General features: G+C 36.3%; 1 protein-coding gene across 1 annotated transcript; it reads left to right on the top strand.

Moving 5' to 3' along the window:
* LOC149782792 (homocysteine-responsive endoplasmic reticulum-resident ubiquitin-like domain member 2 protein) lies at positions 1–25823 on the top strand. Its single transcript, XM_089934303.1, has 8 exons — positions 1–406; positions 3632–3709; positions 7761–7859; positions 8840–8961; positions 9707–9841; positions 12691–12987; positions 13999–14119; positions 20303–25823. The coding sequence occupies exons 1-8, from the start codon at positions 272–274 to the stop codon at positions 20462–20464; spliced, it is 1149 nt and encodes a 382-aa protein (XP_089790429.1). The 5' UTR covers positions 1–271; the 3' UTR covers positions 20465–25823.
* Positions 25824–27871: the final 2048 nt, after the last annotated feature.

Here is a 27871-nt window from a genome sequence, read left to right as displayed (position 1 = left end):
TTGACTACTTCCGAATAGATAGAAACCAAAACGAACGTCGGCAGTTGTTTATTTGCAACACGAATTTCTGGAAGAACAGCGCAAAAAGTAGCCAGTGTGAAGAAGAATTATTCATCATCAAATAGGAAAGAGAATTATTTGTCGTTTCATACTTCAAGGCAGAATAGGCAGGAAGTCCATTGCTTGCTTCGCTTTCTGGAACCGAAAAGGCCTCAGAAGTAGAAGGGATCTGATTGAAAGTTTTGAGGTTAGGTTATTTTGTGTAGATAGAATGGATCTAGATTCTGTAACATTGGTTATAAAGGCGCCAAATCAGCGTTTCGAGGACCATACTGTTGAGTGCATGCTTGGATGGACAGTTGGAAAGTTGAAACAACATCTGCAGGACGTCTATCCTAGTAAACCAGTAAGCTGATGACATATCATCCGCCATGTTTATAAAGGATATGATACATGTCACAAATCACGTCACAGTTGATAGTATAGTCTGTTGGCATTTTTTTTTTTAAACTACTTTTTATTATTGGTAACGATTTTGATGAATACAACTATAATATTCAATTACTTACTGTGCTGTTTTTACCTCCCTACTGCTTTTAAAAAGGAAAAGTATCATTGATACTTTAAAAAATGCACAAAACTTGGTCATTTCATTCATTAATTTATACTTTTTAACCCAGTTGTCGCCAGGAAGTCATTTTATTAATTCATTTATATTTCTAACCAAATTGTCATCAGGGAGTCCCCAGCACTGTCATAAGGTTTGCATTCCCGAATGGGAATTTCTTGACCAATGTAGGATCCATATTTATGGTTACAAAAAACGCCTAAATATGCTTAACAACCGAAATACACACTGAAATAGTCATTTGCATGTTTTCTGTATATATAATGTTATACACCTAAATATTATCACTTGTAATTGTTTTAATATTAATTACATTTTACCAATTTCTAGCACATTCACGTAATAAAGTCACTTGGTAATTATTTTACTCAATTAGGCAGTATGATAAATGGCAAATGGGTCAGAACATAAAATAAAAATGTAAGTTTAGGATTGTGAGAAGCCAGAGTGTGTATTTACACATTTTCAGTCTATATATATCACAAACTTGTGTGTTTTAAAGTAAATAAAGATGAGACGAACACACAAAATGAGGAAACTGCTCTGATGGTCTAGTGGCTAGAGCGTCTGCCTTGGATGCGGGAGGTCATGGGTTGGATGCCCGTTTGAATCATACCAAAGACTTTTAAAAATGGTACTAACGGGTGCATTGCTTGGCGCTCAGCATTAAGAGGTTAGTGTTAGGACTGGTCGGCCTGGTATCAGGATAATGTGACTGGGTGGGACATCATGCTACATGTCTGACACAGAAAATGTCGAGTAATTGTTAAAATTAACTCTAATGTACACGAGTTCAAAAGTACTTCACACCTGGAGTCAAACAGTGAATGTATTCCATATAGTTTAAAAATGTCATCTTCATTTTAAATGAGGAACAAAGTCTAGAAAAGAGGATAAATAATGGTAAATGTTCTTTTTCAGACAAATGTAGTGTGTTGGATACATTTGCTGACGCATCTCTTAAATCAGGGGCATCAAATTGTGCCTTGTTGGGTGGGGCATAAATGATAAAATGCTTATGGTCGCAAGTAGCATGAGCAGGAACAATTTAATAACTTGGTACGAAAATCGAACACTGTTATTACATGACACTAATAAAATTCAGATAACATGGTTTTAATATTGTTATATAGCATAGTCACATGTTGTGGTAGATATATAAAACATCATGAGAAAGCAATGCAGAGAACTGCCCACACTTTGCATAGCACTATAAACTTGGTACCAATGTTTAGCTCCAGCATTTGACTGTGTATGCCTAAACAAAGTTTGACTTGTTGTCATACCTTTCATCAATCCCAGGCCATTCTCCAATGCTGCCATTTGGTTTGGCCATGATTGTGCTAGCTTAATATGGTAGTGCAGCTGTACTGAATAAAATACTGCCTCCTCATTGGCTGACTGAAAATAAAGTTATCAATAGGCACAGTAATTTTCACCAAACAATGAGAGGTCTTTATTCCATTTAGGCTTTTTTAGCTCATTGCCCTTGCATATTAAGTGATTTCTTTTGCAGGAGAGCTTCTCAGGATTCTTAAAAGTTAACATCCAGACTTCTTAATTACATCAGCACATACACATATTCATTCACTGACATATAAACTATACAAATTTTCCTTTCACTGTTTTGGCATTTTATGGTTTTGCACCTAAGTCATTTTTACCCTAACAACACGCGTGTTCATCACTTGCTTGTAGACTTTTTTTTTTTAAGTTGTGTAGTATTTTCACCTACCTTCCCTTTTTTTAATTATATCCCCTACAAATTTTAAAAAAGAAAAGCAAAAGGGATATATAAAAACTTTGCACAAAATATTATCACATCATTCATTAATTTATGTGCAAGTGTGTGTGTGATTTGGATTTTTGACATAGCTTTAACAATTTTTCAGTCATATCACTACAGTGTCTGCATTGTGGCAGTTTAAAGTGATGTCTTACACTGAGGCATCATGCCACAGACATGTAGCATGATCTCCCACCTAGATACATTATCCAGACACCAGATCACCCAATCCTGACACTATTCTCTTAATGCTAAGCACCAAGCAAGGCAGCTGTTTGTACAATTTTTATAAGTCTTTGGTATGACATGGCTGGTGTTTGTACCTGTGACTTCCTGCAACTGAGGCAGATGCTCAAACTACTTAAGCCACCGGAGTGGACATAACATTTTTAATTTCTAACTTGCTTGTCACGAGAGTCCCTAACACTATTGTCGTGATTGCATTTCAAACCAAATGAATGTTTTCATGGTAAGCAACAAACCTGCTTCCTATCCTTTTCCATTTTTTTGGAAAAGTCCATTTTCAGTTATACATAGAAGGTGATACTTGTCATCTTCATCCAATATTTGCAATGTCCAGCTTTAATTTTTTTAACAGAAAAAAAAATTGAACAAAATAAAATAGACAAAAGGTGTACAAAGGTATTTAACATCCAGAATTTTAGAAATTGTTTAACATCCATAGTTAATGAAATCTGGAACTTATCCAAGAGAATGAACAAAATGATTCCTGTTGTATTTTTTAAAAAATGTATATCCTTAGTGATTTTCAATTTTTTAAGTTGGTCGGGGACCAGCTTAAAAAAATGAAAATCACTAAGGATATACAATTTAAAAAAATTGTTAAACAATGTCTATAATTCTGGATGTTAAGTACCTTTTTACACCTTTTGTCTATTTTATCTTGTTAAAATTTTTTTCCTGTTAAAAAAATGTGGTTGGTGCTGATGGGTAATAAGGTTTTAGTTTTCTTTTCCTATGATCCATTTTTGTGAGAATTTCTTGTAATATGTTCAGAATCAGGGTATTTTGAGAATTGAGCATGTCATAGATAGTGCTTGATGGATTTTATGAAAACTTTGTAGGCTAAATATATGCACACTGGTTTTATTTTTTTCTGGCACATTTGTGTTCAAATTTCCTGGAAATTTTTTTTAGTAAAAAGGGATATTTTGACAGTTATCATGGTTCATATCATTGTTTTTTATTTATTCCAGAAATTGCATCAACAAAAGCTGATCTATTCTGGAAAATTGCTTAAAGATGATTTAACATTGAAAGAAATTCTACATAAGGTAAGTAGATGAAACTTGCCAAGAAAAACGCTTCAGCTCCAGTACAGCTCCTATAATTGTTCAGCATGTTTTTGGTGGATATTTAATCCCTTCCTCTTTCACTCTGCAGTGGAGGGATAAATACCTACAAATCACCATGCCCTGCAGAGGTTTCACTAGGATTTTAAAATTAGGGAGCCAGGACTCCCATTTTGGTAAAAATCGGAGTCCCACCAACAAAAGTTGCAGTCCCCTCCCAGAAGATGCGAGCTTTGCAGATTAGAAGAACTGCTGGATTCTGTGAAGTTTAATTTACACATTCTTTATAACACTGACATATAGCTCTTGTTTGTCCATCAGAGTGTGACTGAATTTTGTCAGTTTTGTCTATCCAAGGAAAGGTCTTATTCCAAGCACTAAGCCAGGCATCACCCACTTCCTTACAGTTGGATAATGTCCCATCCAGACTCTCAGTTCTTGCAACATTAGCCTCTTTTGAATCTCATTACAATCTTTGCCGATTAACGCCAAAATACTTATCCATATTTGCAAATAGCATTTTGTCTAAGTCTCAGCATGTCTTGATTTTGAGGTCACATGCACTACTTGTTCAGCTACACTCCGAAACGAACACAATAATGAAAGATAAAGTTGTTTATTTTGATGTACTCTTATAAACTGACTACATTTACATCTCTTGGTCTTTCTGCCTCTGAATTCAATCATTGTCAATATCAGCACATTTTCCCACCAAGCACCCAGTTAATGTCTTTGAACTTGCTGTCCAGCTATTGCATCATGTTTATTTGATATAGTCTTATAATGGCAACATGCTCATCATGGGGTTTTTCAACCACTGAATTTTGTCATTGTAAATATCAGCACAGCTTTTGATCATCACATTTCCCACTCAGAAGGTGGCTAAAGCAGGTCTGGCAAGTCTTTGAATTTTGCCTGCCACCTTTTACAAGTATACAGAGGACTCCTGCCTAAGCAATTTTCTGTGTCTCAGATAGCAACTCTGTTGTGGATGTAGAAGGTAGACATTATTTATCACCATTTGAACAGCCAGTTAATGAAGACTACCAATGGAAAGACATAGATGTCAAGAGTATTTTACAACTAGATACTGCTCAAAGAATTGGTCGTTATTTTGATCATATATTTGGACAAGAAAAAAATAATTTCAAAAGTCTTGAATATTCAGTACATGTATATTTAGAAAACAACTTCTTTTGCAATAATTTTATACTTTCACTTAAGGACTGATCAAATCCCATGGCCTGATGTCCAGGACTATCCGTTTTGAATTCGGATAAGTGAAATTATCCAAGGTGCTCGTCCAAGACAATTGCTTTTTCCCTTCAATAAAACAAGTCAGGGAAGGGTTAAGCTTCATAGTTTGATCACTTTATTTACCTGGGCATATTGAATGCTTGAATCTACCTCCATTCATTTATTCAGATCCTTTGATATTATAGTAAGTAGCCATTGATAAGTGTCACATGTACATGATATTGGGCTAAGAAGAAATATGTTGTTTATATTTTGTTTTTGCTTTTAATGTTGATTATAATAAATCATGTCAGATGTAAGTGAGAGACTTAAAATTTGTAAGCTTGCAGCATCTTCAAAGGACAATTCTATAACTTAAAGGATTTAACAATTAGAATTATTTTAATTATTTAATGATGTAATTGTTTCAACAGTTGGTGCTATTCTAGCATTGAAATACTTGTAATTAATGAATGACATTAATATTTTGCCATTTTGTCAAATAAAACATTTCATGTGTAAAACTTGTAAGCACTCACCTGTGGTTTTTGTTGGAATCTTGTGGTCAATGTTTGGTGCAATGCTTGGGCTGTCTTGCTGACTTGCATCAGGGCCTCAGGTGTTTGTTCATGAGCAACACTCGAAAGCACAAACTTGCCATGTTACTTTTTTGGCTGCCATCGCTAGTCGTTGCCAACAAAGATTGTAAATTAAATTCAATCAAAATAACATTTACAAATATAAAGTAAATTCTCAACAGTTTGATAGCTAATGGTTACCAGACTTTAAAGGTACTGCATACAAATTAATTACTTAGGATCTGTCTATTCACATACATTTTGCCTAGCAACCAATAACAATAGTTGACTAAAGATGCAAATATCTGAAAATGGTGTCAAGTAGAACAGCAGAACTTTAGCTTCTCAAGTACAGGACTGGCTTTAAAGTTAGGCAAGCAAGGCTGTTGCCTTAGGCTTCATGCTCCAATCGACAAATAAAATTAGACATACTATAGTTACTCCACCAACTGCCCTGTTGCCTGCATGGCTTTTTTGGCCTCACAGACTTTAAGATGAGGTCTGCATGAGTAAACATGAGATCTGATAATTATTAATGTGTGGCATTTTAATCTTGTCACGATTAATTATCTGTGAAAATGGTATTGTTTTATTGTTGATTAGCAGTAAATAAATGGCTTTGACTGGAATACTTCAAAAGGAAATTTGTGGTTGTCCTATGTTCAGAATGTTTATATGTCTACCTACATGTATCTAGGATGACTTTTTGTGACCATTTGTGATTAAAATAAACCACTACTTTGATAATTAATACAAAATAGTACAGTTTAAATTAAAGTTAAAATATGAAATCTTAATAAAATCGTATCACTCTATTTTCTGTAGGGATTATAATATAACTGACTTGCATATGTTCATTAAACTATTGCTTAAACTGTGCCATAAATGAGAACATGAATGCATCTGTTCATTCCAATAATCTAGTTTTGGAGAAAAAAATGGATTCATTGTGCAAAAAGCAGTATTAATACAGTTTGTGAGGCATTGTAATTATATGAAAGAGGTAACGATGTAGACAAATCAATGTCCCTCCCCTTATTGTCTGAACCTCTTTAGCGTATGCTTTCATGGGTAATAAACTTCTGCAAGGAAGCATGGTGTATATAGTTCTTTTCATGAGACACCAATGCAACTCCATTGGATCAAGCAGATTGTTGTTTTTTAATTCTTTCCTGTCCCCTCTCTCTCTCTCTCTCTCTCTCTCTCTCTCCATCCCTGCAGCAAAGTGTGGGGTTTTGATTAACTCTGTGAGCTGTACTGTAACAAAAGATCTTAAAAGTGAGCACAGTTGATCAGCTTTCTTCCAGTATTATTTTTTATTATTATGATCTGATTCAAATAGGAAAGCAAATTTCTTGCTTTAAAAAAAAGAGAAACTACCTTTATATGATGTCACAGTATATTGTATTAACATATCATGTTATATTAGGACTCTTAAAACTTCCCATCAGCCCATTCATGCAATACACACATTATGAGAAAAACAAGTACAAATTTGAGGGTAATCTCTGTCTCATTCCATAATATAATTTCTCATAGAATAATCATTTAAGATTTGTTACACTAAGATTTTTTTTCCCCTTGTGATATGCTTAAATTCATGCCCTGTTGCTAAATTTTGCACTGAAATATTCTGATATGTCTGTTTAGCTAATATAACAGAAAGGGCTGACCTGTGAAATCCACTGTTCCAGACCTGACAGATTTTAACTTGTCTATTATTCATTTGTATTTTCTTTGTAATTATTTTTTTCAGACTTATTAAAGTCTGGCTTTTCTGCATATTGCTTTATAAATTTTGCCTTTCTAGTCCATTCGTACAACCTCGAAAATACACTTGCAGGTGTCTGAAGCGTCAAGGCAGACATTTGCAAACAATAGTTTATATCCATAAATTTTTAGTCACTCCTAAATGTGTTGTATTTAGCTAAATGAATCACCACATGAGTTTTTATAATGGTGATTTTGACAGTTGTCAACGTGAACAGTTTCACACAATTAGAAAATTTCTAACATCTGGTTAAAAGAAAAAAATGTTCCCAAAAGGACATATATTTTTTTATAAATTTGTTTGCATTTTGCATCAATGCTAATAGACAACCTCAGAAAAAAAACCCAGGTCTTACATAATTGACTTAAACTGCACAAGGATCGTTGAGACAGTAAAAACATAATATTGGTTGCCAATGATGTTTACTCCAATTTTGTATATTTTCCAGTATGAAGATGGAAGCAACAGGCACACAGTTCATCTGGTTTGTTCCCCATCAGTCCACTCAGACAACTACAATTCAAACATGCATGATAAAGACAAACAGGTGAGAATTGGATACATTTTCCATAAATATACACTACCGGTATATATTTTTGGCCATGATTATTTCCTGAAAGAGAGCATTGTAAAATTAATTGCATTGATTAGCAGGATGATGCATAACTGAACAGCTTCCTTTTTGCTTTGTTTTTTTCTTCCCATTTGGACCACACTAACATAATCTTTTGATTGTAAGACTACACATTTTATTTCTTACAGCCAAATGCAAACAAGCTTTTTAGGGCAATAAAGTTTTTGAGGAGAAATCTTTGATACATGCAAACTTGCATTTAACATTGAATTAACCAGAAAATTAATATAGAATTTATTTTTAAAATTTCACCATCAGATCATCATGCTTTCCAAATGCATTTTGGTTGGTGGACCAAAAATTTATATTATCATTTGCAATACTGAAGATTTTAATTCGGTCATCTACCAAGGATGTGAAAAAATTCATTAGTTTTTATTTTACGTGCAGTATTTACTGTTACTTGTGGCATAACAGTGAAAACGTAAGTATAGTTTAGTGATGTCCATTGTTGCAACAAGCGACAATCCATTAAGCTCATTTATCACCCATTGCTGTTTGTGCAGAAATTTCCTCATTTTTGATGAATATGCATAAATCTACATAACCAGTCACTGCAAGTGCAAGTTAAATATTTTCTTGCTGTTGTGAACAAACCTACACACTGTTCTGATTGAGCCAAGCATACAAATGGAAGAAGAGGAAATCTCAACACAGGCAGCCAGAAGAGATAAATGAACATAGTGGGTTGTCACATGTGACTTGGAATGATGGGGAATCTCTCGCAGATCCTGCACCATTTTGCCAGTGTGATGCTGGTGTGCTGTTAAACTCCTTGTACTCGCATAATTGTTCCCTGCAGGTTCATATTAGATGGTATTTTATTGGTTTTATGTTCTTAACTAAACATGAAAGCCTGTGAGTTATCAACAGTTTTTTTGTGTTTTATCCAGGAATCTAAGTGGAGCCCAAGAGAAACATCAGGTAGCTCAAGTTTTCTAGAATCAGATGGCTTACGTTACAGAGGCCCACAGAGTTCCTTTACTACAGTCACAGGGAATTCTCAAAATGCTGGGTAAGTTCTCTAAGTCAGTTGAGTTGACAATAGAAAGAAAATCCATAGGATTTGGTCAGAAATTCACAAATTATTGCTTGAGTTCAGTTTGTAATCAGATTTGTTCTGTAGCAATAGCAGGTAGGTACAGTTTACTTCATTTAAACTTTGTCAGGATACCTAGGAATGAGTTTAAACTTTCTAAAAAGAGTCTAACTCTTAGATTTCACCCATCAATCAAAACATCAGTACCTCTGTTAGGAAATATTTTAAACCTAGGTGTTTGCATATAATATTTTCCATATTTGATATGATCTCTTTCAACAAGTCAAAGAAAAAAAAATGCCCTAATGTTCCTCACGAGCATATATTCATAAAATTGAGAAGATGGTTACAATATTGTTTAGAAATGTTCTTTTTTGTTAGTTTATTGTTAGCAAACATTATTTAGACTTTTGGTAAAAGAAATTACAGAGTGATAAATATTGTAATTTATATATATTTTAAATCAATTGAAAATGGGTGCGTGGGTCTGCTTGTACAGTGGTATCACGTTTTGCACCAACATGTGCAAAGGCACAAGTATCGACAGTCATGCACACCTATTCAGAGTCATTAGTTTCCTCAGTTTTTCAATTTGCACCACAACAAATGTTATATCACACAAAATTTGCTGTGAAGAGTACATTGTATAGGCTTTAACCTATTTGCAATCAATTTGAAACTAAGTTTAAATTTGATTGTGGATTTATCTGTTTATTTTCAGCCACACTATGCCACAGATACCTCAGTATCCAAGTGTGCCAGTGATGCCTGCAGCGGGAATGATGTACACACATGAACAGTACTTGTACATGCAACAGGTCTATGCCCAGTACATGGCACAGTACATGCAACAATAGTAAGTAAAACATGCAGTGTTATACTCATGCAGTTTCTTACTTTTTTAATTTTTATTTGTTGCTGCAATTGAATACTTTTGATTTTAAAAAAATTCCTTTCATTATTCCAACTGAGTCCAAAAATATAAGCTTGGAACTTGCCAGGATTTGATTAGTAGGACATGGTTGATTCAGCTCAGATTAACTGTGTTTTGTTTGTTTGAAGAGCTAGATTTCCACTTACAGAAATGATGTCCTTGTAATCATGCTGCAAGTTCAGATAAAATTTAGCACAAGTGTATAATCCAGTGTCCAACATTGTGAATAACAACAGAATGACTCGCCTGTTAAACCAGACCATATGAACAAGGGGGTAGTGGTAAGAAGTAGATAATCAGCACAATACAGAAGGTCAACAATTTCTATGTAGTCTTTTGAAATCTGTACCATTGTATCATTGGTCTGCAGACCTGCCAACCCTTATGGCTTCACTCTAAATCTTGCTGAAATCACCCATAGTTAAGGATTCTTGGAACTATAGCAAAAATTCAAGAAATATGATCATTGTGGTCTTATCCAGATACTTGCTTGTCCATGTTTGATCCTGATCTGAGCTTCATAGTAAATTCAATGGTGTTGGTCAGTTAATTGGTCAAACTTTTATGTTAGTACATTGGACACTTTAAATTGCCCCCATTTGTCATGCACAATGCCTGCATGATCAAGCTGGTGTTGGTAGAGTTGTCTAAAAATGAAGATGAAAGGACACAAACGTCTGTCAAAAGATGAAACATCTTGGTTTTTTTAGTATGCCTTAGAGCAGTAGAAAAGATTGCTTTCACCACTTGAAATTGCTTCAAAATAACCCAAAGTTTACGTCAAGTAGTTGAACATAATGCTTGACTTTTCTGTATTAGTCTCAGATCGCACTATTGAAATTTTTTAATGCATGTTTCACGTTGACATTAGCAGTAAATATTTTGTTACACCGTACTAAAAGTGGTCTAATGCAGACGAATTCTGATTGCCTTACTAAGAAGGTTTTTGCCTGGGTTGGCAAGTCTGGGTCTGTGCCCATAACAGCAGAACTTTAAATGAAATTAATGATGCTGATTGAATTATTTCTTTAATGTTCCCCACTTTTTCAGAGAAAAGTGGGGGGAGCATGGTATCCATGTTTTCAGTCTGTCCATTTGTCCATCCATCCATCACATTTGAATTTAAGGGCTTAATCTTGGTATAATTTTAGATCATTACTAGATGTCTCGTACTTCATTGGGGATGCTCTGTTTAAGGTTAAAATCATGGTTCAGTATTTGTTGTTTTCCATCACATAATTCCATTTGCTGTGTAACTCTAAAGGCATTTTAGATCATGGGATGAAATTTGGCATATTTATACATCATAATTAGGTGTGTTGCTTAACACCTTGAGGTCCAGTCCTCAAGACAAAGGTCAGGGGCTTGATATTGCATGTTTTTATCACAATTTTCTTGCCACTCAATAAATTTGAGATTAAAGGATGACACTTGGTGAGTTTGCATATCACTAAAAGCTTTCTTGCATACCACATTGTAGGTGCTATCTAGGTCATCACTGCTCAGAACTTTAAATTTTCCATTACGCTCTCCCATCTGCTTTATAACCTTAAATCTGTTTTAGAGTAAGGGATGGAACTTGGCATTCTTACATGTATCGTTGCTAGAAGGTGCATTTTCTACCATATTTGGGTTCTTGTCCTGAAGTTCAAGGTCATAGTATTTTATGTTTTTTGTAACACTTTCTTTACTACTCTGTAAATGTTAAGATTAATGGGTGCAGCTTGTTAAACATATATCATCATTAGCAGGAGCATTGTGCACCACATTGGTCTATTGTCAAGGGCAGTATCATGGTTTTATATGGAGAAAAATTTCTGTTAAACGTTCCTTTCCATTTGAGTTGAAGAGACGAAACTTGGTTTTAGTAGGTGGGGGACAAACCATGGTAAATGGGGTACAAAAGTTAACTGAATTTGCTTATTTTGGGGGACCATTAGCTTGCAAACCATTGCAATCATTCAGCAGTTTTCATAATTTTTTTAAAAATGAGCATTGTTATAACTAGAAATGAGTTGTAATATTTCTAACATTGCACACTTACCTAGTAATGTGGCATTACAGGACACACTTTATACACTCCACATCACATACTTACATGTACAAAATCTGTGACAGGTCAATGCTGCATTTTATTGATGATTTTATGTATTAAAGTGATACAAGTAACTTTATAATTGAGACATGTCATGTAACTGGGTCAGACACCTTTCAGATTGGTAGTAACCCAGTAGCTGCTAGAAAAAGAGTCTGGTAGTGCATCTTTATTTCATTACCCTTGAAAAAAGGCAAAGAAGGCAAAATTTTGAACTTCAAGACTTTTACCTTCCTATGCTTTAACATTTATCATCCTTTCTTTAGTATTTTTATGTGGGTTTGTTTTGAATAAATATTGTCAGGATAATGTGATTGTGTGGGATATGATGCTACATGTCTGGCATGATGCCCCCATGCTAGACATTGCTATAAACTCAAACTGCAGACATCGTAGTGATATGACTGAAAAATTGTTAAAGCTGTGTTAAAAATTCAAAAAACACACACACACACACACACACACACACACAGAATAATTCGTAAAAACATATAATAGCCCGCTAGGATACACTGACTTAAATGTCTTAGCCTAAAGCGAACTTTCTGGTGGCTAAATGGGTGCAAGGTACAAAATATGCCTGACCCTGTATAATTTTAGGCTTACAAAAGCAAACTGTAACAGAAGTGAGTATGCAATGTAATTAGAGTATTTACAACATTTTTGTTTTTCATAGTTACCAAGCAGGCTGGCAACAGCAGCAGCAGACACCTCCCAACACACCAGCAACTCCTGGCCAACCAGTCAATCAGAATCAAGATAATGAGAGAGTCGCAGCCAATGAAAATGTTCGAATGGATGCAGGTGCTGGTGCTGCTGTAATGGATGATAATGATGATGAATTTGGACAGAGAGATTGGCTTGACTATATCTATACTTTCTCCAGACTTCTAGTTCTTATAAGCATTGTGTATTTCTATTCCACACCCAGTCGTTTCCTAATGGTGCTAGTGTGTTTCTTCGCAGTATACTTGTAAGTATATAAATGAATAATGAGATAATTTTGGATTATTTACCATTTTTTCCTCAAAGTAGATCTAGATCTTCAAAGTTCAATTGATGAAATGTTTGTATTTTATATTTCCATTTATAATTGATTTTTAAAATTCTTTTTGATGTTAAGTTAGATCTTTGCTATAATGACTGAAGCAGTGGCCAAGTGGTCTAAAGCGCTCTCCGTTATGGATCACTGCCATCTCACCTCTGTCTGCATGAGTTTGAGTTTGAGTATTGGATTTGGCCAATGTGGGTATGTGAGAAAGCTTGCCAGTAGCTTCTCGTGGGTTGGTGGTTCTTTCCGGGGTTTTCTTGTGTTCTTCCTCCCATTAATACAGGCCGCCATGTATAGCCTATCATGTATTGAAAAATGCCATTAAACCCATCAACAGCAACAACAATGACAGTGACTGAAGCTACTTTTATGTTGTGAATAATAATTTACTGCTAATCATGAGACGATTGCATCATATGATTTTTTTTAGATCCAGTCATTGTTCTTGCAACATGAAACTTCCACCATTGACTCGGCTATAATGTGTGTATTGTGTAATTATGTTCCTGCTTATGGTTCTTCCAGAAAAAAGTGATATGGGGGAGGAGTTTCAGAAAGCACTCTTTTGAACAGTCCACCGCCAATAGAAATGTAATTGGAGTTTTCAACATGAAACTCTTTAGAATGTTCTGAATTACCTCACCATTTTTTTAAATGAAATTAGATGCACTACACAATTTTATCTGGAACAGCCACCACATAAATGCCATTTGGAAAGTTCATTAGTCTTTGAAAGTTTTATGCTTATCAAAAGTTTGAGATTTGCAGTGTGTGTCAGTCTTAAATTACATAAGTCTTTAATGCTTGAATGTATGGGCTTTTACATGGACTTTCTTTAACAGTGGGTCTAAACTCAGTTATTTTATTTTATTGAAGATGCATAGTTTAATTATTTTGTAACACTGTGGTTTAAGTGACTTTCTGTTCTAATAGGTATCAAGCAGGATGGTTTCCATTGCGGAGGGAAAATAACAACAATCAGCAACAACAACTACAAAATCAAAATCAGCAACATCAGCAGGCACAACAAGGAAGTGACCGACCAGTTGAAAATGTATGCCTTTCTCTAATTTCTTACTTAACCACTCATATCTTTTTAATGAAAAAGCTCCATTAGTGAATTCCAGTATTTAACCAGTGATAATCATGTGATTGCTGATATGTGACTGCATTTTTTTAAAAACGATTTGCAAATATTTATTGTGAATATCTTTGTCAGAAAATAAACCAACACTTTTTTGGACAAATTTATTAGGCACATCTGCCATTATTTTCTTTGGAAAAAGACAAGGGTGGGAAAGACGTTTCTACTACTAATTTCTATCTGTATTATAGTACTCTACATATTTTTTGTTCCCCATAGACAGAATTTTTCATGGTCTGAATATCACAAACAGGACTTGAGAATAATCACTTTTGAATGTTGCACTATTTGACTGTTTTACAAATTGATTTTTTTTCTTCAGTGGTTGAAGAAATTCAAAATCATTATATACCCTTTCTGGCTAGCCTGGGTTGGCTCTGTCTTTGTGTCTTTGGGAAATCATTCAGCTCCTATTTCCTTGGCATAATATTAACCAAAAATGTGATAAATGTATTGTTAAAACCAACAGCAAAAAAAAAACAACTTTAAAATGTATCAGGTTGATGTGCATTTTTGTGTGTGTTGCAAGTCATTGTTAAATATCTGTTCCCAATCTGATTGTGATTGGAGATTCATTACTTAAAGCAAACTTCACACTACTCTGAGAAACAAGGTAACATCTGATACAGTAAATAAACTGGTGAATATACAAATTTTTGGTGTTGGGTTCAATACATGATTTTACATTTGCAAAGATTTTGAAGAAAAAGAGTAATAACAAAATAGAGAAGAATCTTTACTAGCTGAGCAAACTTGAGTTAGATATGTAGACAAATTATATACTGATTGTCAAAGAAGTGATATAGAATCATTAAATGTTTGTTTTAAATTCGGCATGCATATACACTTTATCTTGTCACACATTGGCTATCATTCACCATTCTCTCCCATCCCCTTTCCCTTCCCTAACCATGATTGATCCTTTGTCCCACCAGAGAATTTCTCTTTTGAATATGTTTCACAATCACGTTACATTAGGAATATTAGCCTTCTACCTTGTGAATCCAGCCCTAATAAAAGATGTAAAATCATCTTTTTCTGGAATTTTAGTAGACAAAGGGCAGTAACTCTTGCTCATTACCTTCTCTTTACACCCTAAGGTGTAGCTAGTTTGAGCATTTCTGAACAGAGCACACATCATACTGTTCATCACCTGACAATTAGCCATTTTTGTGTCAATTCAAAAAATATTACTAGTAGTAGCACTGAAGGGAATGAAAGTTGGAATAAATCAAGGAAGGCAACCTACTGTTTGTTGTTGGTCATTGGAGAGTATTCCCCAGTTTTAGGCAGCCCAGTGAGTGTAAGTGGCTTGGAGCTTGTAAGTTAAGGCACACGGTGTTCGTGCTGAATCTGTTGTATTGCCATACTTTTCTGACCATCCCGTCATCACCAGCCATCCAGTCGAAACGAGCAGTAAAGCCATCCCAGCATGGGGACCTTTTCGTTGAAATGGTCCAGCCAAATATGGGGATCTTAGTGATAAATTTGTCCATATAGCCACACCGTTGGTGTCTTATCACTTCTGTGCCAGAGAAATCTCTCCATTCAACCAGGCCTTTGGAGCAGCCAGTACCAGTGATAGCCGGACCATCTTATAGCACCAGCACCCGGGCTGACCAGACACTGTTCACATAGCCAGTAGTCATTATTTCATGTACTCACTGCCTACCCTCACGAGAGAGCTAGTGACATTGGCAAATATGACTGGCCAGAGTTATCAATGCCACCAGGCATGACATGTGCAGAACTACAAGCCAACCTGGATGAGGACCTGGCACACTGTAATTGTGATGAGATGCCGGGAAACCCATCTTGTTTACATCTAATCAGCTTTCAAACCACAATCGAGGAAATCTATTCAGAATGCCCACCGTACCCTATAATTACCCATGATTACAAAGTAAAGTTGTTAGTTGATTTTGGGGAAGAAGAGACATTCTTTCTGGCTCATTCCCCAATTGGCAAGATTGAAGAGATTAACTACTGGCTTTCAGGTCAGATTGGTGTCATGGGGAACTCTAAGGTATTCTTCTTGGAAAGCCATGTTCCAGCGACTTCCTCTTCTCACTGGTATCAGACGCACTGCAACACCTTCCAACTCTCAACAAGAATGTGGCAGCCATCCACATTTGGCTCCATTGTATTACAGAATGGGTAAGAATGTGTTCCATGCGATGTCTAAGCTGGTTCAGAACATCGTGGCATCGTTTTCTGTTAGATTTGGCCCAATTGGCTATCTTCTGGCTCGCTGAACAATCCAAAAATAGCTACGACTGGGATGCAATGGTCAGGATCACTCGGGTACATGATCAATGTCTTGATGGCTTCAGCCAATTTAGACCTAATCTGACATGATATATGTCTGCAGTCAATGTGGCTTAAACTGCACCATACTCTTGCTTTAGGGACGACCCTGTTTGGGTATTAGCTGCTTTTTGGAGTACAGATCAAAGAAGTTTAAATGTAGGCAGCTCAGGAACTGCCTCTCCAACTTGCCGCTTCCCCTGCACAAGCGTTTGGACCGTCTCAGCCCTTGCCACTGCAAAGGGATGCTCAGCGGCCCTGATTTCCTCAGTAGATATACACCAGCACCAAAAATCCCAACCCAAAGCCAGGAGACCACAGCCAAACCATGAGGCAATCGTACAGAGACGGGAAGAAACAGACTTTAACGAAAGCCTCCAAACTGGAGATAATGACATACTTTCCCACCACCTGCAAGCAGCTTACCACTGGGCAGCCATCTACTGTGTTATCGGGCTTACTGGATCTCCCTCTACTCTCAAACTAGATGGGTGATCCAGGTCATTTTGGAGGGGCTTTGTATTTTGTTCATCCAATCCTTCTACTTCCCTTCTCTCCTCTTTAAGGATGCACTGTCAGATCGGTAGAAGGATGCCTATCTAGAACAGGAGATAGAGTTGCTCATTAGAATAAAAAAAATTGGTGGAGCTTGTGCAAATATCACAGTCCCCATGGTTTTATTCAAGGCGATGTTTTTCTTCTGAAAGCAGATTTTTCTTTTAATGGGCCGAGTATGCTATCCATCTCGATTTGAGTGACACATATTTTCACATCTCTATCCACCCTTTGTCACAAACATTTTCTCCATTTTCCTTACAACAACACTGTTTATCAATTCAAAGTTATCCTTTGGTTTCAACATCAGCCCTTCAGGTTTTTACTGAGATTATGGATTATGTCATCACCCTGTTCCAGTCGACAGCGTACATGGAACACATCCATCAGAAACTTATGGTACAGAGAGAGATCTTTCCAGACTATAGTTAGAATAGAATTATACCCCAAGGCTGGAATGATCTCCTCTTTTTTAGGTCATCCAGGCTTTCTGGTGAACTGGGAAAAGTTGGACCTCCATCCATCTCAGAATTTTGTCCATCTGGAATTTTAACCAATCATAGTCTGGTGTGACTGATTAAGTGCAGCAGTGGACTTGATCCTGCTTGGCTGTTCGTTTTATATAGACAGTGTGAGCACAATTTTCAACTCCCCTTGATCAAACAGTCATGATCATTCCTGCATCAGTGATGCAGCCCAGGTTGGCAGACCATGGGAATCCCACTGGAGAAGCCCCAAGTGGAAATAACGTTAGGTACCAATGCCAGTGCTCACAGTGGGGATACCCACCTGTTACCAATCTACACTACTATCAGTGTCAAATGTGAGCCAGGGGAACAGCCTCTACACATCAACTTCCTAGAAATAAAGGCTGTTATCAAGCCTTTCACTATCCAGAATAGGTCATTTCCTTTACACAATGGTTCCGCTATCCATTGGTCTTCACGTGGATTTACAAACTACCCACCTTAATCTCCAGCTCCAGACCCAAAAGTTTGGGCTGTGGATGCACTGTCAATCCCCTCCCACTGCTGAGACCGAAAATAATCCAGAAGTAATGGGGTCAGAATGGCAAGATGATTCTGATAGATCCTCTCCGATGGGATAAGTCCTGGGTCACCAGTGTACATGTTCTAGCGATAGATATGCCCAGGAAGATTCCGCCCAACCTGAATCTTCTCCAGTAACCATGGTCAGGGGTGGTCCTTCCTTGCCCAGACCATCCTCTTCTTCTATACACTTGGTTCTTATCAGGACAGCCTTGTAAGTCAAACAATTAAAACCTTCAATTGTGGAGTGAATCTCGAGAGCAGGAGGCCCTGCACTCTGAAGGCTTTCTCTAGTAAGTAGCATGTTTTCAGGGATTTGTGCCATACCAACATCATCTCTCTGCAAGTCTCAATCCCTCAGATTTTTTTCTCTGGCTCTTTTAGTAGAAATAGTTGGCCACAATCTCTATCAAAGGCTACCCATCCATGATATTGGGCATTCTGGCATCGTGGCAGACATGATTTTTTAACAGGATATAGATCTGTCAGATCTTTAGACAGTTTTGGTCTCAGTTGACCAAAATTCCTTATTCAGTTTCCAGATGGAAACAATTCTGGGTTTAACATGGCACAATTCGAATTCATTAGAACTTCTAGCCTACACTTTACTAAAGTCACTATTACATTTCCTGATGGCATTAGCTTCTGCATGCACGGTAAGTAAGCTGCATGCCCTTTATGTTGACCAAAACTCTCTTCAGATCAGAGGGTTTGGTGGTTCTATCAACACAGACTTTGTAGTCTAAAATAGATTACCTTCTGTTAGTAAACAAGGAGTCACCACTTGCTTGCTCTCTTCCATAGACAGGTCGAGAACAGCAGCCATGCCAGGTCCTGTTTGCGCTTTCAAGCGGTACTTGCAACACACGTGTAAGTTGTTTTACGTACAAAGGCCTCATCCTTCTGGTGTTAGCTGGAACAATATCACCCTTCAAGCCCACTCTAACTAAAGTGGGTTGTACTCTTGGTGTGTTCTGAGGTCTCACCAGATAGTCACCTCACAAAGATTACTGCTCAGAAGTTTCAAGCCATCTGTGCAGGCCTCGCGTTAAAGCGCAATGTTTCGATCCAAGATATTACTGTTGGCTGTCATGCAGAATCAACTTTTACGAGCCTTCGTCTCAGAATCTGGTAGGTCTAGTGATGTCAGCACAGACCATCACCAGACCCAACTGGATCAATCAACACAGCCTGTAGCTTCGCTGGATTTGTGGGTGAAGTTTTTGTAGGTAAGATTTCAATATTCAACTTTAACCGTATGTTAGGGTCACAGGTCAAGTGGCCACAATCTGTATTGCTTATGTAATTAGGAGATGAGGTTATCGTTCACCTGGGTAATCGACTATTCTTCACTAGAAGTATACACTAGGAAGAGGTCAGATGCTCAGCATCCCCTCCTGTTACTTATTCTCATAACATAATGTGATTGGGAAATGTATTTGAAGGAGAAAGCAAATTTTTTAGAAAATTCTTCTTCTTCAAGAATACTTATCCAATCACATAACTTAAAAACTTAACCAACCACCCTGCCATGTGAGCATCCTTATTAGTATATTGCTCAGCTAAAAACTGTTGACACCTGTTGGTGTCAAGGGGAGGTAATGGGCTAAAGTTATTACCCTTTATCTATTGATATTGACAGGGAAAGATGATTTTGTTCTTTTAGTTGGGCTGGATTCACGAGGTAGCAGGCAAATATATTTAGCATAATGTATTGGGTAAGTATTCTCGGAGAAATTTAATTTACTTAAAAATTTGCTTTCTGCCATCTCTACATAGAGGACTATGAAACAAAGATATGAATATAATATATGTTGTTAATGTGATGCTCTTGTGTCAGTATGACATTGAAATATCGTGGGTTTTCCACAACAGAAAAGATGAAGATTTGATTTTCACCAGGTCATACATCAAATAAGGTCTTGTATACATTTCATTGTATAATCAATGAGCACAAGTCTAGAATCCAGCAACATTGTTGGTTCAGATTTAAGTTTTAACAAATATTAGCATTGATGGCAGTGCTGAAACATACTTTGCCAAAAAACTTAAGGTTACTTATCAGGTGGTAGTTCACAGCAGTGAAATTGCATGATAATTTTGGTCATAAATGAGTGGCATTTGCTCACATCAGGTTTTACTATACCTACTTTGATGTATTCTTGGTTTTCTTGTATTGCAGAGAGAAAATCCAACAGAAAGTGAGGAGAATGATTCTTTGGCACAACCAAACACACCTTCAGTCCCTGCAGGTCCTAGTGTCCTGTCCATAATGTGGACTTTTATTTCAACATTCTTTCTGTCGCTAGTGCCACAGCAACCTCCAGCAGTGAATGCAAACTGAAGAGCCAAGTTTTACAATTGTTTTTAACTGAGAAGAAATCCTGAAGCTGTTGCTTATGGAGCTTGGAATCTCAACAGTGCCAAACATAATAATTGTAAAATGTTTATTAAATCTTCCAGATTTTTGGAAGACCTCTCAGTTTAGATGCACAGAAGTTTTGAGTTCCAGACCATATGCATGCAGACTTCCTTAATCGGCTTGTGTTACCACCCAGATTAAAATGGTGCTTGAAATAATTTTTTAGAAGAACCTGTGTCATCCATCTGTTCATTAGCACATATTTGTTATAGCTGCTACACCAACAAAAACTACATGGTGGTTTGCCATGAAACTTTACATTCACGTTCACCCCAAGGCCTAGTATAAATGAAATGGTGCCATTTGGGCATCCAATGTGGCCACCACAATGGCAGTCTTGGAAATCTTAATGCTACTCCCTCTGAATGGATGGACTGTCAACATCGAGTTTTCTGTAAGCACCTTTTTAAGCTGTCTAATTGTCAGAAATGAAAATTATGCCAATCTGAAGCACTTAATGGTCACACTATGAGTGCTGTCTTGAAAATATTGTTATCAGAGCTACTCCAAAATTGAAAGTCATATTGATATGGGGTTTTCGCCAGATGAGTTTTTTGATGTCTAGTTGGTCCTAAGTGATAATGGTGCTGAAGTGACCTCAAATATTACCACCATGTTTATCATCTTGAAACTTGTTATTGCTACTCCCCCTTGATGGATGATCATATGAACATGCTATTTTCACTTTGATGTCTAGCTGCTTGTAGATGAATATGGTTCCCATCTAACATCTAGTATGACCACTATGGCACCCATCTTGAAATTCATGTTATTGCTGTTCCTAAATGGAATTTTATATAGGTATATGGTTTTCATCAGAAGACTTCTAATGGTGTCAGATTGGTTTTAAGTGAAAACAATACCAATCTGACCTCAAATATGTCATCATTGGTGGCCAGTTTGGAAAAAAAATGTTTTTTTCTTCCCCTGCTACTCCTAGTTTGATGATTATGTTGACAATTTTTCACAAAAAGACTTAAGATAATGTGTAGTTGAAAATGGTGCTAATCTGACATCTGATATGGTCACAATGGCAGCCATTTTGAAACTCGTATGTTCTAAACAAAATGTTGTTTCATTATGAGGTTTTCACCTAATCATTTAATAAATGAAAATTATGCCAATCTTGTAATGAAAATAGTTGACATGATCGCCGACTTATAAACCTTGTTATCACTCAAGAATAGCAAACATGATTTCAACACTCGGTAGTAAAAAAAAAGAAAAAAGAATCGTATCATGTATTCCTGGAAATTCTTTTTTGACAGTAGAGCATCATTTTGTTTGAAGGACTCTTCTTTCTGGGGTTGCCATGGAATACTTTAATTACATACATTAGTGTATATCTGGAAGATTCCATTGAAAGTGTCTGTACTTGTGAAGCAATCATTGAGTCATTTTGTAAATGGTTGATGTTTACAAATTTCAGTTTACAAATTCTTTTGTAAAAACAGCTGTTTAAATCTGTGATATCTTAAGATACAGATGTGATTCATTTTTTGTTGAGCACACAGTAGTTACGGTTTTTGTTGAAATATTTCATTTACTTATATTTCCTAAACCATACGATAGATTCTCATCATACCTGGTGTGAAAGATTTTGAATCTAAGATAATAAATTCTTTCTCTTTCACTAGCACCTGTGACCTTGGGGTTCAAAGTCAAAATCCATGAAACTTTGCAGTGAGGTTTTGGTTTAGGGTTTTTTCATCTGCTTATATTTTCTAAACTCTTTCATTTTTTTCTTTCATCGCATGAATTATTATGAAACTTAGGCAATACATTTTATGACATGTGCTTGTCCCTTTTGACTTTTGGTTAAAAATTTGTGTTAATGGTTTTAGCTAAAGTTTCTTTATTTGTTGATATTCCTAACCTTTCATGGATTTTCTTTATACTTGGAATGAGTCATTCTAAAGCTAAGATAATTCATTTAGAATAGACCTGCTGGACTTTTCTGCATGTATGAAGTGGCAACAGATGAAGGATTGGCTAATGGTAGTGCAGTGGTCAGTGTGCTGACACCAAACTGAAAATGGTTTTGGCTTGACTCCTCTCATTGGAGCAACACTGGTCAGCTACCTGGTGTACCAATGTGCAAAGCACTTGATTCAGATTGCCTCAGCACTAACAAAATTTTCAAACATTATTTTGAAGTAATCAATTACATTGACCCCATGTCTGCTGGTCATGTCATATCCATTGCAAATTCTGGCTCAGTAACGTTTGAGGGATTTCATGGATTCCAATCAAATTTGGTCTGAAGTTGTATGTTTAACAGGGTTTCTGTTAATAGTTGTCCTGGCATATTACACACCCAACATCTGCTCCAGTTTGCCCAGAAAACTACCACTGGATAGCCTAGGGACTTCCTTTTTGTATACCTATAAGCCAAGTTAATAAAACCCTGTCAATACAACCAAATGGAATTTATCTAAACCACCAGTGCCAGGTAATTGTGCCAGTTAATTGGTTTACGCTATCCAGTAAAGAAAATATCAACCATATGTAGACATTGCTGAAAAATAATTGATGCTAAGGTGTTAGTCATTGATTTAGTCACTATCTTAGCAAATTATGCTTAAAAGTTGTGTTTATACCCTGCCAACCTGTCTACTGCCACTAGCATTTTAAAAGGATCATTGGCAGCATCTTGCTAAGTAAATTGTGTAATGAAAATAAGGGTTTCTGCACAGTAAGTTTGGTTGAAGACCACATACCTTGACCAAAGATTGGGGTCATTGGTCAGTAATCTCCAGAGTCATCCTGCCCTACTAGTACCTGTGTAAATAACTGGCAAACATGGGGTGGGCGTATAATGTCATTCACTGTACTCTTGTTATGTCATTATATGTCTTTTGTTTTTCACAATATTTAGTTTAGGTGATATCATTATTATTAAGACACAAATATACCAAAATATTCAAGCTTTAATACAATTATTTTTTTAGTTTCTTGATTTCCACAGAGATTTTTGTCTTTGTTTATTTACTTGGTTTAGTGTTATCATATTTTGACAGTAATTTGTAGACTATTTGTTCCCATGTGATGTGCAATAGCATTATTTGAAGAAGCTTCTCTTTTTATATGTCCCTATTATAGAAATCCAGAAATGTGCTTTATTCAGTTATCCACACAATGGACTGTGTACATGGCAGCAATGTTTGGTTTAGTCTGTATGTCAGTATATTATTAAATGTAAAGATAAGCATTTTAGATTGAATTTAATTTTCTTGAATTACTTAGAAAATATGAAGATAAATGTGCTGATTGGTGTTACAGTTGTTGAAGGTCATTCAACAAATATTTCAGAACATTTAATATTGGGGGGGATGGGGTATGGGTTGTACATCCGAACCAGGATTTTGTTTATAGCAAGTTTTGGAGTCCTACATTTTGTTTGGAAAAAATAAAACAGCCCACCTCTCTTTAAATGGTCAGACCCTTATGCGATGTGCAGTAAAACCATGATTATACAGCCATTTTTTTCTGGACTTCTTGGTCATGGATATTAACAAAGTATCCAGTGAATATTTTATGTAGCTGTTTAATTTTTTTTAGTTACTGTATTATTATTTATTTGTGTGGAGGGTAATTTTCATGGTTTTGTAATTTAAAAAAATGACATTTTGGTGGGTACTTGAATTTGTCATTTTGCCTGTCTGCATATTAGGAGGCATTTCATTTCTCAGTTTGACCTGTACAAATACCCAAATAAAGAATGCAAACGAATAGAACTATGCAGACACATACAGTGGTCACTTAACTATTTAATACAGTACTACCACATGTATTAGTAAATATTAACAGCCTGACAAGTTCACTACATGTACTGTTTTCATCCAAGTGAATAACATCAGTGAATGCTGGTACAGCCAGTAACACAAACAGTACTACCACCTTATGAACACGCAATGCCTGTCAAGATTAATCAATTGCATGGTGTTTTCATCTTGGTGCTCAACATCAAAGGAAACCAACACCACCAAAGTGCAAAGATAACTAAATTGAAGGACCATGGAATCTTTTTTATGTGCCTGCTTCAAGTACAAACTTCAATCACTAGATTTGACAATAAATAAAGAGTACAAAGAAGAAATAAAACCAGAATTTAACAGCTGGTATGCTAAACTGGTCATGGAGGCCATCATGTGAAAGGAAGATGTTACTGATGATGATCAGTGTACTTTATTAGTGAATCTTGCATCCTATGAATGAAGCAGATTCATGCTGGATAATTGCAGCTCATGCAGCAATGAGTGAAAGCTAATATTCTGTTACCAGATAACAGTATTAATGTTGATTTATCAAATATTAGTAACATTGTTAATCTGTAGGAACAAAACATAAGGGGGGGGGCATGGCAAATATGTTGTTGAGTCTTTATATTCGTGGTTTGGTACAACAGCAAGAAACATGAAAATTGGTCCCCTGCAAAAATTTCTGATACTACCATTTATCCAGACAGAATCTATCTGCAGTGGATCAATATAATCAATCTGTTCAGCCAAAGAACCTCTTATGTGCATGTAAATGCTTATTTTTGTAGTCAGATGTTGAATTCTACAATTATTTAATAGAATGACGTGGAGCATTACCTGAACTAATTATCCGTTAACAGTTCAGACGTAACATGCTTCATGCCAAAACTTAAATAGTGATATTCAACCTTAGGTATTTGCTTATTATGTTTAAGTGAAGGCCTAATGTTTTTAGTCAAGAATAAATATGCTGATCAAACATCATATATCGGGACAGGAACAATATAGAGATGTTATATTATTTCAGTAGAATATGAGAAGCAACTTTGTAATTAAAATGCAGGGAGTTGTGGTGGCTCAGTCATTAGTGTACCAAACTTGCAACAGAAATAGTGCTGGTTGGAATTCAAACATTATCAGCCCAGGTCAGCAACCATGGTGTGTCCATGGGTAAGGCGCTTTAATTTGAATGACTGGACACTAAATAACCTATGTGTGTTGCTGTACTAATTGTCTATGGGCTGTATTGCCAGGTTGGATCATTGTGTATTGTATGTTGGGGTTATTGCAGGTCATGCCAATGCATATCTTTATATTACATTTAATGTCAGAACTAAGAGCAATTACAAAAATTCAAGCATGTTCTTGACTTTTCTATTGGATTAGGAATCCCTTAATCATCAGTTAATTGTATGACCCATCTATTGAATTGATAAACTGTACATATTGTGAATATACTGTTCACACTGATTTACTTGCCTACATTTTAAAAGTTTTAATAAAATGTTCTATAATGTTGACTTCTAGCCTTGTTGTCAATATAATTAGCTGTACTCCCATAAATTTAACCCGTTAGACTTAGTTTTGCCTCTGACATTTTTCTTCCTGTCTTTTCTCACCAGGATGTAAGGCCAAGTGAACTTTATTGTATGGCCATGCATCTGGCTTGCATCATCCATTATCTGCCATATGTTCATCTGTCAACAGTTGAATTCTGTCACTCAGGAATCCATATTTCTGACTTTGGGATATGGTTGTCTATCATCAGAGTCTTTGAATAAGTTAGTAATGAGTGAGATCCATGCATGTTAAAGAGGTGATCTTGCATCCTTGTTACCACTCTGGAGGTCATACTTCTGATCCAGCTTTGAAAAGACTTGAAATATATGCTTTATTATTTAAGAGAGTTTGATAATGAACAAGTTAAAAAAAACTGTTGAGGTGGTCATGCATCAAATTGGCTGAGCTTGTTGCCAATCTGCAGGCCACATTTCTGATCCAATTAAAATGAAACTTTTAATAAATGCTTATTGTAAAGATCATTTTGCAAGATGATAATGACCAAGATCCGTGCAAAATAATGAGGTGGTCTTTGCATCTGAATTTGAACAAACATTGAATACATTCTTAAATCCTCGAATCTCGGTAATAAATAAGATCCACATACTGATTAGGTACCGACCTTGCATCGGATGGCCAATCATCTTGCTGCTCTGGAGACTTTATTGCATATCTGATTTTGATGAAACTTGAACTGCTTATATCACCAACATCTTGTACAAATTTGACAGTGATCAAGACACACACATGAATGAATTGATCTTGAATCTGTCTGAGCTTATTACCACTTTGGAAACTAATTCTGGTCCAATTTTGCTGACGGCTTATCAAGATATTAGGCAGTTTGGTTAGTAAGTAGGATCCACACAAATTAATGGAGTGATCTTGCATCAGAATGACTGTCATCTAATTAAAACTCTTAAAGCTATATTTTGCATCGGTTGTGTTTACTATCATTAAGATTTAATTACATTATTATCACAGAGACTGCATAATAATTATGTCCTATAAAAAGAATACTTATGAATATGTAGTGAAATAGTTAAAAGCAACATGATAGAAAGTTTGGGAGATACTTTACATAGGATATGCTCTTACAATACTACAAAAGCCTGCTTAGTGACTGGTCAGCTGGACTGTTCTATAAGCCAGATAAGTTATATTAGGCTTGCTTATAATTTTTGTTTTGTTGACCGCAATTTCTTTCATCCCTGTTAGCAATGCAACAACAAATGGGCAAGTGTGGTCACAAGAAGACATCACTGAACACCACCCCTGATGTTTATTAGATGTGAACACTCAGTGGCTGCACCTTATAGCTAATGTGGAATTTAGTGGAGGGCTGTTACGCTTACAAAAGTCTGAAGATTGAATTGTATTTTATTTTTCCTCTTCATGAATGCTTAATCCCCTCATTTCAGAGAGGGGTCACGAGCACTTACTGGTGCAATTAAGTCACAAACTCAACAATCCTGGGTGGATATCGTTTCAGTAGGTCACTGATAACTCCAGAACAGGTCTTGCCCGTCTTACTTCGGGAAAGGGGTTGTCTTCTAAGGTGTCTTGATTGTCTATTGTCTCCTGTTCGGGTTCTGAAATACATTTCTCTCCAAAATCTTTGTCACTTGACTGGTGACTGGGCACCGGGTACCATATCGAGTCACCAGGCATGGATTAAAGTTACATGTACCAGTTACTGAGAACCAGGTATAGCTCCTGGGCTCTGCCCATCGGATATGAGTTACCGAGTAGGTAAAATTCTAGTCATCCCGGGTAGTGTCCCTCCTGATCTGGGGAAGGGACTTGAGTCGAGAACATCGTCCAATGTTTCCTTTTAACTCGTATGGGGCTTGGGGATTCCTATCATTGGGTGGTGAACCTGGATCTTTGCATTTCCCCCATGGCATCATGGATGAGTTCTTGTTCCCACTGATTAGCGGACGGGGTGGTCCATATGCCTTGTCCGTCCTCAGTCCCTTCAGGTTCGTTATCGACCCAAAAAGGTGTG

This window comes from Sinohyriopsis cumingii, chromosome 15 (genome assembly GCF_028554795.1).
Source record: "Sinohyriopsis cumingii isolate HCF-2022 chromosome 15, ASM2855479v2, whole genome shotgun sequence".
NCBI classification, from domain to species: Eukaryota; Metazoa; Mollusca; class Bivalvia; order Unionida; family Unionidae; genus Sinohyriopsis; species Sinohyriopsis cumingii.
This window is presented reverse-complemented; position numbering and strand designations above follow the sequence as displayed.